The sequence below is a fragment of the Pseudophryne corroboree genome, chromosome 6, assembly GCF_028390025.1.
Source record: "Pseudophryne corroboree isolate aPseCor3 chromosome 6, aPseCor3.hap2, whole genome shotgun sequence".
Taxonomy (NCBI): domain Eukaryota; kingdom Metazoa; phylum Chordata; class Amphibia; order Anura; family Myobatrachidae; genus Pseudophryne; species Pseudophryne corroboree.
The window spans coordinates 121,942,982-121,958,676 of NC_086449.1; the positions used below are offsets into that span (position 1 = coordinate 121,942,982).

Below are 15,695 nucleotides of genomic sequence, written 5' to 3' on the forward strand. Positions count from 1 at the left end.
TCCTGCGCTGAAGGAGACAATGTTTGCAGGAAGAGTTCCTCAGAACAGAGTGCCCCCTTCTCCTGGGAATTCCCCTTGGACACAAAAATCTACCAAATAGCAGGGAGGCGTGTGAACAATCGTAAACTGTGTGCAGGGGGAGAGCACTAAATAAATGGAAAACCACAGATAATAGATAAAAGTATTTATCCTAAGAAGAAATGCTGCTACAAACTGTACAACTATCTGAGTAAATTATCTATTGAACCAAAACTAGAGAGAAACCTTGAGTACAATATCATAAATAAACTAAAATGAATAGGCAATATTATGGGGACACACACACACACCTACAGTAGCTGCATACACGCAGCTCTAAAAAAATACATAAGTGCCCAGGTCCATGGACACTAAAGAGAAACTGGCTGTGCAGCCAGGGGGTGGGGTATAGAGGAGGAGGAAACTGTGCTGTGTGGTACCCAGGCACCCCTAACTCCATCTGTACCCACGGTTTCCAGCGTCCCCCAGGAATGAATGAGAAAACAATATATGCCTTTGGTCAAATTGTTCAAGCAATTCTCCTCCTGTGACATATACACCAATATTCATCCTACCACCTCTCCATGACTACTGTGACAGCATGGCAGATCAGAATTAACTCCAAGAGCCTATCTGCAGCCCTATGTAACTGTCTAGAACAGGCAGAGCACAGGAGACACTCACATTCTTGCTTGAAGGTGAAATACTCCGTTAGGTGTCGGCACTCATGGTTCCCTCTCAGTAGGAACAGGGTTTTGGGGTGGATTATTTTCAGGCTCCAAAGGTAAAGGACACACTGCAGGAAAGGAATGATGACAGATAAAATATATCAGACGTGTCATGAGTGTCCACAACCGGAATATGTACATCGCTACATATGTACATTTCACAAAACAGTATTGCTGAATGGTGACACCCTGGGGGGGAAGGAGGGGAGATGCTGGGGCTAGTCACGTAGGGGGGAGGTGCAGGGGCCAGTCACGTAGGGGGGAGCTGCTGGGGTTAGTCACGTGTGTCTGGAAAGGGGGGGGCAGGGAGAGAGTTGCTGGGGATTGTCAGGTAGAGGGAAGCTGCTGGGGCTTGTCAGGTAGAGGGGAGCTGCTGGGGCTAGTCAGGTAGAGGGGAGCTGCTGGGGCTAGTCAGGTAGAGGGGAGCTGCTGGGGCTAGTCAGGTAGAGGGGAGCTGCTGGGGCTAGTCAGGTAGAGGGGAGCTGCTGGGGCTAGTCAGGTAGAGGGGAGCTGCTGGGGCTAGTCAGGTAGAGGGGAGCTGCTGGGGCTAGTCAGGTAGAGGGGAGCTGCTGGGGCTAGTCAGGTAGAGGGGAGCTGCTGGGGCTAGTCAGGTAGAGGGGAGCTGCTGGGGCTAGTCAGGTAGAGGGAAGCTGCTGGGGCTTGTCAGGTAGAGGGGAGCTGCTGGGGCTTGTCAGGTAGAGGGGAGCTGCTGGGGCTAGTCAGGTAGAGGGGAGCTGCTGGGGCTAGTCAGGTAGAGGGGAGCTGCTGGGGCTAGTCAGGTAGAGGGGAGCTGCTGGGGCTAGTGGGAGCTGCTGGGGCTAGTCAGGTAGAGGGGGAGAAAGTTTCTCCTTCTGACCTAGCGCACAAAAACGAAAAGAAAAAATACAAGTATTCATAAATAAGAAACAAAGACAGAGCCCCGATGCCGCCTTAATCACAGTGTGTCCCAACCAGCATTTCTTCTGCATCATTATAAAATGCGACTTCATCCAGAGCTGAGTGACTCCAATCATCAGAGGTCAAATGTATTTCTGTAGGTCTCCTTCACATGTAATGTGTACATTATTCTCTGCAGGGAAATTCCAGAACTGTTTATCCAGCAGTCACACCAGGGATGGAAACGCTACGTCTCATGTGCTTCATAGCCACTAGATGAACAGGGCAGGCTCAGATCCCTGCCACCTGTCACACACTGTACATTATATATACATATATCATCCTCCATGTTTTTGACACCAAACAAATAAGTATTCAAAGTATTGTTTGCATATGTTTAACTTTTTAAAGGAAACCTATTTATCCAGGTCTAATGTGTCTGGTGAGGTGAAGTACTGTGACCTTGGTTTCCCTGTAGGTGGCTAACCTCTATACTGAAGTATCCCCGATCCACGTAGTCCCCCAAAAAGAGGTATCGTGTGGTGTGAGGAGAACCTCCAACCTCAAACAGCTTCATGAGGTCAAAGAACTGTCCGTGGATGTCCCCACACACTGCAATGAGAGAAGAGGGAACCAAGGTTAAACCAGAGAGTCCAGGACAACCAATGATTGAGCAAGAACTCCTCATTCTGAACATTCGTCTAACATTTTATATGTAGCCATTAACAAAGGCTTGCTATTAGTCTGTTAATGTGGAATCAGCCATCAGACATAAAGGAGCCTCTCGGCGCTGAAGGAACGATCTGAACTACAGCAACGAATACTTTGACATCATAGAACTTTTTCTTTACAAACGTTTTTCCTAAGCACACTCAACATTAGAGTGGTGAGTGCAGATAAACATAATGGCGGCTCACCTGTGATGGGAGCTTCCACCTCCAACATAGTTTTCTCATTTCGCAAAACGGCAGCTCCTTCTCGGATAATGCGCAACGCGACCTCTTCCTCCAATCGGCCCTCCTTGGTCAGGTGATTCTTCAGTGTTTCCAGCTGAGGGCGGCCCTCCACAAACACCTCATTCATTGACAGGCGCCGGGTAGGAGGGAAAGGGACAGCTGCAAGGTAGACACAAGAGAGGGGGAAGGGAAAGGATGAAATTCAAATAAAGAGACAAAAATAAGCAATGTGTCCGCCCCTGCCATCACCAAATAAAAACTGGCGGGCCTGGGCGATGGGGCGGGGTATAGGGGACAGGAGGACTGAGGGCTGCTGGGTACAAAAAAGTTCCTCTTTGGTGAACAAACTAGGGCCCGATTCAGACCTGATGGCTGCTGTGCATTTTTGCAGCAGTCTATGATCAGATAGCCACCGCCCATAGAGAGTGAAAACTCGGCCTGTGCAAGTGTGCAAATGCATGTTTACAGCGTGCGAAAATTCCGCCAGACAGCGGACAGCTGCAAATCCGTTCGCAACTCACTCACTACCGAATGATTTTTCCTGTCTGTACAGTCTGTGCGTAGCCCAGGACTTACTCCTACAGTGCGATACAAACAGGCAGATCGGAGCCGGAGCTGACGTCACACACCCGCCCTGAAAAAGCTTGGGCACGCCTGCGTTTTTCCTGACATTCCCTGAAAATGGTCAGTTACCACCCACAAACGTTCTCTTCCTGTCAATCACCTTGCGAACGCCCATGAGATCAAGATTTTCGCAACAACCTGTCGCGGTTTGCTGACGCGCCTGTGCATTGCGGTGCATACGCATTCATTCGATAATTGCCCGCTGTGCCATTTCGCACAACAGCAATCAGGCCCTTAGTCCCATCCAGTCCATACCTAGAGTAATGCTCCTGTGCCCCCTAGTGGACGAGAAAGAAATAAGCATTATACTATAAGTCAGGAGTGCTCAACATGTGGAACTACACATCCCAGCATGTGCTACCAAACATTTTGCTACTGAGAAATGCTAAAACTTTGGAATGGCATGCTGGGATGTCTAGTACCACAACAGCTGGAGGGCCAAATGTGCTGTAAGTGATAATTGTATCTCTAACAGAAAAAAATAAGAATTTACTTACCGATAATTCTATTTCTCATAGTCCGTAGTGGATGCTGGGGACTCCGAAAGGACCATGGGGAATAGCGGCTCCGCAGGAGACTGGGCACAAAAGTAAAAGCTTTAAGACTACCTGGTGTGCACTGGCTCCTCCCCCTATGACCCTCCTCCAAGCCTCAGTTAGGATACTGTGCCCGGACGAGCGTACACAATAAGGAAGGATTTTGAATCCCGGGTAAGACTCATACCAGCCACACCAATCACACCGTACAACTTGTGATCTGAACCCAGTTAACAGCATGATAACAGAGGAGCCTCTGAAAAGATGGCTCACAACAATAATAACCCGATTTTTTGTAACAATAACTATGTACAAGTATTGCAGACAATCCGCACTTGGGATGGGCGCCCAGCATCTACTACGGACTATGAGAAATAGAATTATCGGTAAGTAAATTCTTATTTTCTCTGACGTCCTAGTGGATGCTGGGGACTCCGAAAGGACCATGGGGATTATACCAAAGCTCCCAAACGGGCGGGAGAGTGCGGATGACTCTGCAGCACCGAATGAGAGAACTCCAGGTCCTCCTCAGCCAGGGTATCAAATTTGTAGAATTTAGCAAACGTGTTTGCCCCTGACCAAGTAGCTGCTCGGCAAAGTTGTAAAGCCGAGACCCCTCGGGCAGCCGCCCAAGATGAGCCCACTTTCCGTGTGGAATGGGCTTTTACAGATTTTGGCTGTGGCAGGCCTGCCACAGAATGTGCAAGCTGAATTGTACTACAAATCCAACGAGCAATAGTCTGCTTAGAAGCAGGAGCACCCAGCTTGTTGGGTGCATACAGGATAAACAGCGAGTCAGATTTTCTGACTCCAGCCGTCCTGGAAACATATATTTTCAGGGCCCTGACTACGTCCAGCAACTTGGAATCCTCCAAGTCCCTAGTAGCCGCAGGCACCACAATAGGCTGGTTTAAGTGAAATGCTGAAACCACCTTAGGGAGAAATTGAGGACGAGTCCTCAATTCTGCCCTGTCCGTATGAAAAATTAGGTAAGGGCTTTTATAGGATAAAGCCGCCAATTCTGAGACACGCCTGGCTGAGGCCAGGGCTAACAGCATTACCACTTTTCATGTGAGATATTTTAAGTCCACAGTGGTGAGTGGTTCAAACCAATGTGATTTTAGGAACCCCAAAACTACATTGAGATCCCAAGGTGCCACTGGAGGCACAAAAGGAGGCTGTATATGCAGTACCCCCTTGACAAACGTCTGGACTTCAGGAACTGAAGCTAGTTCTTTTTGGAAGAATATTGACAGGGCCGAAATTTGAACCTTAATGGACCCTAATTTTAGGCCCATAGACAGTCCTGTTTGCAGGAAATGCAGGAAACGACCCAGTTGAAATTCCTCTGTAGGGGCCTTCCTGGCCTCACACCACGCAACATATTTACGCCAAATACGGTGATAATGTTGCACAGTTACATCCTTCCTGGCTTTGATCAGGGTAGGGATGACTTCATCCGGAATGCCTTTTTCCTTCAGGATCCGGCGTTCAACCGCCATGCCGTCAAACGCAGCTGCGGTAAGTCTTGGAACAGACATGGTCCCTGCTGGAGCAGGTCCTTTCTTAGAGGTAGAGGCCACGGGTCTTCCGTGAGCATCTCTTGAAGTTCCGGGTACCAAGTCCTTCTTGGCCAATCCGGAGCCACGAGTATAGTCCTTACTCCTCTCCTTCTTATGATTCTCAGTACCTTGGGTATGAGAGGCAGAGGAGGGAACACATACACTGACTGGTACACCCACGGTGTTACCAGAGCGTCCACAGCTATTGCCTGAGGGTCCCTTGACCTGGCGCAATATCTGTCCAGTTTTTTGTTGAGGCGGGACGCCATCATGTCCACCTTTGGTTTTTCCCAACGGTTCACAATCATGTGGAAGACTTCTGGGTGAAGTCCCCACTCCCCCGGGTGGAGATCGTGTCTGCTGAGGAAGTCTGCTTCCCAGTTGTCCACTCCCGGAATGAACACTGCTGACAGTGCTATCACATGATTTTCCGCCCAGCGAAGAATCCTTGCAACTTCCGTCATTGCCCTCCTGCTTCTTGTGCCGCCCTGTCTGTTTACGTGGGCGACTGCCGTGATGTTGTCCGACTGGATCAGCACCGGCTGACCCTGAATTAGGGCATTGTAAATGGCCCTTAGTTCCAGGATATTTATGTGAAGTGACGTTTCCATGCTTGACCACAAGCCCTGGAAATTTCTTCCCTGTGTGACTGCTCCCCAGCCTCTCAGGCTGGCATCCGTGGTCACCAGGACCCAGTCCTGAATGCCGAATCTGCGGCCCTCTAGAAGATGAGCACTCTGCAACCACCACAGGAGAGACACCCTTGTCCTTGGAGACAGGGTTATCCGCTGATGCATTTGAAGATGCGATCCGGACCATTTGTCCAGCAGATCCCACTGAAAAGTTCTTGCGTGGAATCTGCCGAATGGAATCGCTTCGTAAGAAGCCACCATTTTTCCCAGGACCCTTGTGCATTGATGCACTGACACTTGGCCTGGTTTTAGGAGGTTCCTGACTAGGTCGGATAACTCCCTGGCTTTCTCCTCCGGGAGAAACACCTTTTTCTGTACTGTGTCCAGAATCATCCCTAGGAACAGCAGACGTGTCGTCGGAATCAGCTGCGATTTTGGAATATTTAGAATCCATCCGTGCTGTTGTAGTACTACTTGAGATAGTGCTACTCCGACCTCTAACTGTTCTCTGGACCTTGCCCTTATCAGGAGATCGTCCAAGTAAGGGATAATTAAGACGCCTTTTCTTCGAAGAAGAATCATCATTTCGGCCATTACCTTGGTAAAGACCCGGGGTGCCGTGGACAATCCAAACAGCAGCGTCTGAAACTGAAAGTGACAGTTCTGTACCACAAACCTGAGGTACCCTTGGTGAGAAGGGCAAATTGGGACATGGAGGTAAGCATCCTTGATGTCCAGAGACACCATATAGTCCCCTTCTTCCAGGTTCGCTATCACTGCTCTGAGTGATTCCATCTTGAATTTGAACCTTTGTATGTAAGTGTTCAAGGATTTCCGATTTAAAATAGGTCTCACCGAGCCGTCCGGCTTCGGTACCACAAACAGCGTGGAATAATACCCCTTTCCCTGTTGTAGGAGGGGTACCTTGATTATCACCTGCTGGGAATACAGCTTGTGAATGGCTTCCAATACCGCCTCCCTGTCGGGGGGAGACGTTGGTAAAGCAGACTTCAGGAACCGGCGAGGGGGAGACGTCTCGAATTCCAATTTGTACCCCTGAGATACTACCTGCAGGATCCAGGGGTCCACTTGCGAGTGAGCCCACTGCGCGCTGAAATTCTTGAGACGGGCCCCCACCGTGCCTGAGTCCGCTTGTAAGGCCCCAGCGTCATGCTGAGGACTTGGCAGAAGCGGGGGAGGGCTTCTGTTCCTGGGAAGAGGCTGTCTGCTGCAGTCTTTTTCCCCTTCCTCTGCCCCGGGGCAGATACGAGTGGCCTTTTGCCCGCTTGCCCTTATGGGGACGAAAGGACTGAGCCTGAAAAGACGGTGTCTTTTTCTGCTGAGAGGTGACCTGGGGTAAAAAGGTGGATTTCCCAGCCGTTGCCGTGGCCACCAGGTCCGATAGACCGACCCCAAATAACTCCTCCCCTTTATACGGCAATACTTCCATATGCCGTTTGGAATCCGCATCACCTGACCACTGTCGCGTCCATAACCCTCTTCTGGCAGAAATGGACAGCGCACTTACTCTTGATGCCAGAGTGCAAATATCCCTCTGTGCATCTCTCATATATAGAAATGCATCCTTTAAATGCTCTATAGTCAATAATATATTGTCCCTGTCCAGGGTATCAATATTTTCAGTCAGGGAATCCGACCAAGCCACCCCAGCACTGCACATCCAGGCTGAGGCGATTGCTGGTCGCAGTATAATACCAGTATGTGTGTATATACTTTTTAGGATATTTCCCAGCTTCCTATCAGCTGGTTCCTTGAGGGCGGCCGTATCAGGAGACGGTAACGCCACTTGTTTTGATAAGCGTGTGAGCGCCTTATCCACCCTAGGGGGTGTTTCCCAACGCGCCCTAACCTCTGGCGGGAAAGGGTATAATGCCAATAATTTTTTAGAAATTAGCAGTTTTTTATCGGGGGAAACCCACGCTTCATCACACACCTCATTTAATTCATCTGATTCAGGAAAAACTACGGGTAGTTTTTTCACACCCCACATAATACCCTTTTTTGTGGTACTTGTAGTATCAGAAATGTTCAAAACCTCCTTCATTGCCGTGATCACGTAACGTGTGGCCCTACTGGAAAATACGTTTGTTTCCTCACCGTCGACACTGGAGTCAGTGTCCGTGTCTGTGTCGACCACCTGAGGTAACGGGCGCTTTAGAGCCCCTGACGGTGTTTGAGACGCCTGTACAGGTATTAACTGATTTGCCGGCTGTCTCATGTCGTCAACAGTCTTTTGTAAAGTGCTGACACTATCACGTAATTCCTTCCATAAGACCATCCAGTCAGGTGTCGACTCCCTAGGGGGTGACATCACTAATACAGACAATTGCTCCGCCTCCATACCATTTTCCTCCTCATACATGTCGACACAACGTACCGACACACAGCACACACACAGGGAATGCTCTGATAGAGGACAGGACCCCACTAGCCCTTTGGGGAGACAGAGGGAGAGTTTGCCAGCACACACCAGAGCGCTATATATATACAGGGATAACCTTATATAAGTGTTTTTCCCTTATATAGCTGCTGTATAGATTTATCTGCCAATTTAGTGCCCCCCCCTCTCTTGTTTTACCCTGTTTCTGTAGTGCAGGACTGCAGGGGAGAGTCAGGGAGCTTCCCTCCAACGGAGCTGTGAGGAAAAATGGCGCCAGTGTGCTGAGGAGATAGGCTCCGCCCCCTTCTCCCGCTTTTTTATGGAAAAACAGGCATGAGTTAAATGCATCCATATAGCCCAGGAGCTATATGTGATGCATTTTTTGCCCCCTAAGGTGTTTATATTGCGTCTCAGGGCGTCCCCACCCAGCGCCCTGCACCCTCAGTGACCGGAGTGTGAAGTGTGCTGAGAGCAATGGCGCACAGCTGCGGTGCTGTGCGCTACCTTATTAAAGACAGGACGTCTTCTGCCGCCGATTTTTCCGGACCTCTTCTGCTCTTCTGGCTCTGTAAGGGGGTTGGCGGCGCGGCTCTGGGACCCATCCATGGCTGGGCCTGTGATCGTCCCTCTGGAGCTAATGTCCAGTAGCCTAAGAAGCCCAATCCACTCTGCACGCAGGTGAGTTCGCTTCTTCTCCCCTTAGTCCCTCGATGCAGTGAGCCTGTTGCCAGCAGGTCTCACTGAAAATAAAAAACCTAAAACTAAACTTTTTTCTAAGCAGCTCAGGAGAGCCACCTAGACTGCACCCTTCTCGTTCGGGCACAAAAATCTAACTGAGGCTTGGAGGAGGGTCATAGGGGGAGGAGCCAGTGCACACCAGGTAGTCTTAAAGCTTTTACTTTTGTGCCCAGTCTCCTGCGGAGCCGCTATTCCCCATGGTCCTTTCGGAGTCCCCAGCATTCACTAGGACGTCAGAGAAAACAGCATCGCTGTTATATGATACTGACAAAGCTTCAGAGCTGCAGGGAAATGCATCAGGTGACTGGTCAGTGGTCCTATTTATATGACTGCTGTCATCACTTTGGGTTCTCCAGCATAACAGTAGAACGAGGGACATCCATTCTCTGCGTTGAACAATCACTAACTGGACCCCCGAAGAACTGCCACCGATACACCCACAGGGCTAATACCCACTTGACTCTCAACTGGCCCAACTAACTTGTATTGGGACCATTCACTTTTTATCCAGAGACTAACTATATATCCACTGACCATACACTACGTTCATGGCCTTTAAGCTTATCCTATATGTCATATTTTTGTGAATAATAAATGTGCTTATTCCCTTTTTCCTCACCTAACAGACATGTTTGCACTCTTAATTAATTGTTCAGTGCTGTGATATCGTTGCTTTTATGATCCTGAATAAGCTCACATTATCAGTATATACACCAAAGAAAGAGATACAGACCATAGAAACTTACTACTGTATAAATGTAATATCCACTCAGTGGGCATTTATTGGGCACATCTGCTTGTTAATGCAAATACGATCAGATAATACTGTAACAGCAACTTAATACATAAAAGCATGCAGACATGGTGCAGAGGTTCAGTTATTCTTCAATATCATTTCTTCCCAATTCTGGTGTTTGGTCTGAAGTGACATTAGCCGTGGAGAGATTGTTGGTGCCAGACAGGGTGGTTTGGGGATCTCAGGAACTGTGGATCTCCTAAAATATTTCCGAACAGTCTCTACTGTGTAGGTCGAAAAACAATTCATTGCAAGAGAACTATGCAGAAGACCACACCTGGTTCCACATGGAGATGTTAGGCCAGGTGCACACTAGTGTGATCTCTGCCCGATACGCTGTTTCTGAATGAATATAAACAACATATTGGCCAGATCATTCAGTGTTTACGGCCAATCTCTGCGCTACCACAGTCGTTATCTATATCACAAGTGGCGCCGTGCAGTGTAACGATAGATGGAACTATTTCCGTGCTTCATTACATCGTTCTGATGTGTACCGCGAATACGATGCGACAGCCTGTTGGCCGGCATATTGTCCGGGTACACAACGTTTTAGTGTGTACCCGGCCATTGGGTCAGGATTTGGCAACATAAACCCATCTTGCCTTGTTTTCAATGGTTCATGCTGGTGGTGGTAAAACAACGCTCTAGGCGCCTTACTACAAGTTGAGCATCATTTCAATCTCACAGTCTACCCATATATTATTGTTACATGTCAAAAAGCAGACATCACCTCAGGCTAGGTCCATACAGGACATGACACGGAGACAGTCTGTAGCTGATTGGTTGGTACTTTATCTCTCTCCAAGGCTTAGTACATAGACCACTTAGTCCTATACAATAAGATACAGGCCAGAGAAACATTGTATGCTATAAATTAGATATAGACACTGGGGACTGCATCCTATATACTGAGATACAGACCAGAGAAACGCACTATTGTATAAATGACATACTGTATATACACAGGAGACTGCGTCCTATATACTGAGATACTAGTGTTCCCTCTAGGAATCCGAGGGGCGCGCACAAAAATGGTTATCTGCGTCAGCAAGCTGAGTGGCCTCAGCTTCCTCAGGCTTGCAGTCGCAGGCCGGCTTATGAGGCAAGGAAACTGCGTCTCGCAACACAATCCTTGGCCCTCCAGGAAAACGGGGGCAACGCCTGCCGCCCCTCCCCCTGAACGCCCCTGCCTGTCAATCAGGCAGAGGTGTTCGCATTGTGAAAAGCGACTGAAATCATATACTTGGTATATTTTTCTACATTTTACACAGAGGTGTTTACATCCCGGGGATGTGATCACAGGACCTGTTGGGCACATGAGCAGTTTCCTGATAATTCATTTGTGCAATCCAATCTGAACTACGCCCTATATACGAGAGATACAGACCAGAGATACATCCTATTGTATAAATGATATATGTACACAGGGGACTGCGTCTTATATACTGAGATACAGACCAGAGATATCTCATTTATACAATAGGATGTATATCTGGTCTGTATCTCAGTATATAGGACGCAGTCTCCAGTGTACAGATCTCATTTATACAATAGGATGTATGTACACAGGAGACTGCGTCTTATATACTGAGATACAGACCATAGATGCATCCTATTGTATAAATGAAATATATACACTGGGGACTGCGTCCTGTATACTGATATACTGACCAGAGATGCATCCTATTGTATAAATGAGATATATACACTGGAGACTGCGTCCTATATACTGACATAAAGACCAGAGATACATCCTATTGTATGAGATATATATACTGGGGACTGCGTCCTATATACTGAGATACAGACTAGAGAAAGATTGTACAATATAAATGACATGGTATAAATGAGCTATATACAATGGAGACTGTCTCCTATATACCGAGATACAGACCAGAGCAATGTCTTAATATATAAATGGGATATATACAATGGAGAATGTGACCTATATACTGATAGAGAAAAGGCCTGCTCTATATATATATATATATATATATATATATATATATATACACACACACACACACACACACACACACAGTGGAAACGGTAAAACTTTAAATTACAGTTACTATTTTAGGACGTTAATGAAACGTATTTATTGATTGGTCATGAGGGTGCATTAGTAGCATGTAAATGTCTTTATGAAGTGATATAATCTATGGCTGTTTATGTAAGGGATTACCAATAACACAGGATATATGGCTTCAGCTGAACATTTTTATTTAATATCATTGGGAAAGAATCCAATACATAGACACAAAGGAACAATAAATCACAGCTCCATAGACAGAAAGTTGTGCACATAACTCAGAGCGTGTGCCCCTGGTGCAGAGGAACAGAGTATTCCCAAATATAGGGTCTGTCTGTGCAGTTTCTGTGGCAATGCCAAGGGGCTGTCAGTGTGTGAGGAGCAGGGTGCTAATTACATGGCAGGGAGAGAATCAGCCCCCACAAGACATGGCTGCCCGCACTGCACCAGTGTATGTGTGTGGGAAAGAGAAGTGTACATCCCAGATAAACACAAGAACATGCAGAGTAACCCTTTCACTGCACAACGCTGCAGACACAGCTTATACAGACTTCCAGCCCATCACACAAGCACTGCATACCAAGGTCATATTACAGCTGTCTACTGTGCAGTCTGGCAGTGTATATCAGTAAAGGTCCCTGTGCTGCATGCCGGTCAGGATTTCTCTTACTAAGGTCAGGGTATGGCTATTAACAGAAGAATGTGCTGTGAGGTACAGCATGTAATTCAGTGCAGGCTGTCACATAACAGGTCAGTGAAATGCATGGTTACATCTCATGCAAAAGGGGCCCAGTATGCATTGCAGTACAACATCAAGGCAAAACACTGCCAGACCCTAACACTAGAGGTGGGCATGGAAACTCAATGCGGTAACTGGACCTTCACCATCACCTGTGTAAAGCAGTGGCAGTCATGTGCCAAAGGTTGGACTCATTTCATGAGACTGCAGCTGTTCAGTCCACCAGGAACCAGTGATGTCACTAAGGCACTTTGTGATGTCACTAGTTCCTGGTAACCTTTTGCCACTAGTTTCCTGTAAGCTTTGTGCCTCAGGGATATCCCTAATTTTCCAGTAAGATTTGCACCTCAGTGATGTCACTAATGACTCAGGCTTTGTGCCTCAATTATGTCACTACTTCTCAGTAAGCTTTGTGCCTCAGTGATGTCAATAGCTCCCAGCAAGCTTTGTCCCATGGTGATGCCACTATTTTACGATTCAAATGCTTTTTGGCGCCCTGTGCTCAGAGCAATTACATTGTTACTCCAATTGAGCTCACATGAGGCGGGCGCCCATTATTTTGACAGAGCGAGCAGAAATGTGTGGAATGTCCGGCTTTTTACATATTTTTCATGTTGCGCACAATACTTTAGCCTGGTTTAGTTGCTTTGTGTGCAACAAGCATGAAAAACACTGGCCATCTGAACAAACATTTGCATATTGCCCCGTATCGCTATACGCAAATACGGACACCCACAAAAATATAAGTTACCCCCAGTATACAATGGCGACGCTTCCCAGTGAGCTTTGTGCCACAATGCTGTCACTAAAGCCCCCCATACATTAATGTGATTTGTCTGAGGCACAAGTCAGATCCGATTTTCCTTGAACTCCCCCAGCAGCTCCCCGGGAGAGCTTGCATCCAATTTGGTACTTGGTGTGCCATTTTTTACATGCGATATATCGCATGCTGCTGCCGCTGTGTGTGTGTGGGGGGGGGGGGGGGGGGGAGATTTATCGCAGGTGCTAAAAAAAAAAACGGCCGCGATATGCACCTGATGGCTGCAAATCCGATTTATCCTATGTGCAGCATGTCTGACCACTGACTCAGCCCCGATGTGCACAGGATTGCGCATCGGATCGGTTGTCAAACACCTGGGATTTGGCCAGTATTCATCCGATTTCTCGGCCCGATGCATCTGAATCGGATGAAAAGAGGCCAAATTGCACTAGTGTATGGCCAGCTTAAGTCCCGGAATGATTTGTCCCATGATGATGCAACTACTGTACTTCCCAGTAAGCACTGTGTCTCACTGATGTCACTACTTCCCAGTAAGCTCTGTGTCTCACTGATGTCACTGCTTCCCAGTAAGCTCTGTCTCACTGATGTCACTACTTCCCAGTAAGCGCTGCATCTCACTGATGTCACTACTTCCCAGGAAGCTCTGCGTCTCACTGATGTCACTACTTCCCAGTAAGCACTGCGTCTCACTGATGTCACTACTTCCCAGTAAGCACTGCGTCTCACTGATGTCACTACTTTCCAGTAAGCTGTGTCTCACTGATGTCACTACTTCCCAGTAAGCTCCGTGTCTCACTGATGTCACTACTTCCCAGTAAGCTCTGTGCCTCATTTAGGTCACTGCTCCCTGTAAGCACTATGTCTCACTGATGTCACTACTTCCCAGTAAGCTCTGTGTCTCACTGATGTCACTACGTCCCAGTAAGCTCTGTGTCTCACTGATGTCACTACTTCCCAGTAAGCTCTGTGTCTCACTGATGTCACTACTTCCCAGTAAGCACTGTGTCTCACTGATGTCACTGCTTCCCAGTAAGCACTGTGTCTCACTGATGTCACTGCTTCCCAGTAAGCACTGTGTCTCACAGATGTCACTACTTCCCAGTAAGCACTGTGTCTCACTGATGTCACTACTTCACAGTAAGCACCGAGTCTCACTGATGTCACAACTTCCCAGTAAGCAGTGTCTCACTGATGTCACTACTTCACAGTAAGCACCGAGTCTCACTGATGTCACTACTTCCCAGTAAGCACTGTGTCTCACTGATGTCACTACTTCCCAGTAAGCACTGTGTCTCACTGATGTCACTACTTCCCAGTAAGCACTGCGTCTCACTGATGTCACTCCTTCCCAGTAAACACTGTCTCACTGATGTCACTACTTCCCAGTAAGCTCTGTACCTCACTTAGGTCACTGCTCCCTGTAAGCACTATGTCTCACTGATGTCACTACTTCCCAGTAAGCTCTGTGTCTCACTGATGTCACTACTTCCCAGCAAGCGTCTCACTGATGTCACTGCTTCCCAGTAAGCACTGTGTCTCACTGATGTCACTACTTCCCAGTAAGCTCTGTCTCACTGATGTCACTACTTCCCAGTAAGCTCTGCATCTCACTGATGTCACTACTTCCCAGTAAGCTCTGCATCTCACTGATGTCACTACTTCCCAGTAAGCACTGCGTCTCACTGATGTCACTACTTTCCAGTAAGCTGTGTCTCACTGATGTCACTACTTCCCAGTAAGCTCTGTGTCTCACTGATGTCACTACTTCCCAGTAAGCTCTGTGCCTCATTTAGGTCACTGCTCCCTGTAAGCACTGTGTATCACTGATGTCACTACTTCCCAGTAAGCACTGTGTCTCACTGATGTCACTGCTTCCCAGGAAGCACTGTGTCTCACTGATGTCACTGCTTCCCAGTAAGCACTGTGTCTCACTGATGTCACTGCTTCCCAGTAAGCACTGTGTCTCACTGATGTCACTACTTCCCAGTAAGCTCTGTGCCTCATTTAGGTCACCGCTCCCTGTAAGCACTGTGTCTCACTGATATCACTACTTCCCAGTAAGCACTGTGTCTCACTGATGTCACTACTTCCCAGTAAACACTGTGTCTCACTGATGTCACTACTTCCCAGTAAGCACTGTGTCTCATTTAGGTCACTGCTCCCTGTAAGCACTGTGTCTCACTGATGTCACTGCTTCCCAGTAAGCACTGTGTCTCACTGATGTCACTACTTCCCATTAAGCTCTGTGTTTCACTGATGTCACTACTTCCCAG

At 47.7% G+C, this 15,695-nt stretch overlaps 1 protein-coding gene across 1 annotated transcript in view; it reads right to left on the reverse strand.

Moving 5' to 3' along the window:
• Positions 1-15,695, reverse strand: part of PPP3CC (protein phosphatase 3 catalytic subunit gamma) — a 63,070-nt gene that overhangs the window by 30,303 nt on the left and 17,072 nt on the right. Inside the window, exons 2-4 of the mRNA XM_063931797.1 lie at positions 2,540-2,737; positions 2,110-2,234; positions 703-814 (exon numbers count right to left, since the gene is read on the reverse strand). Coding sequence (XP_063787867.1) covers positions 703-814; positions 2,110-2,234; positions 2,540-2,737 — 435 coding nt within the window. The remainder of the gene's footprint in view (positions 1-702; positions 815-2,109; positions 2,235-2,539; positions 2,738-15,695) is intronic.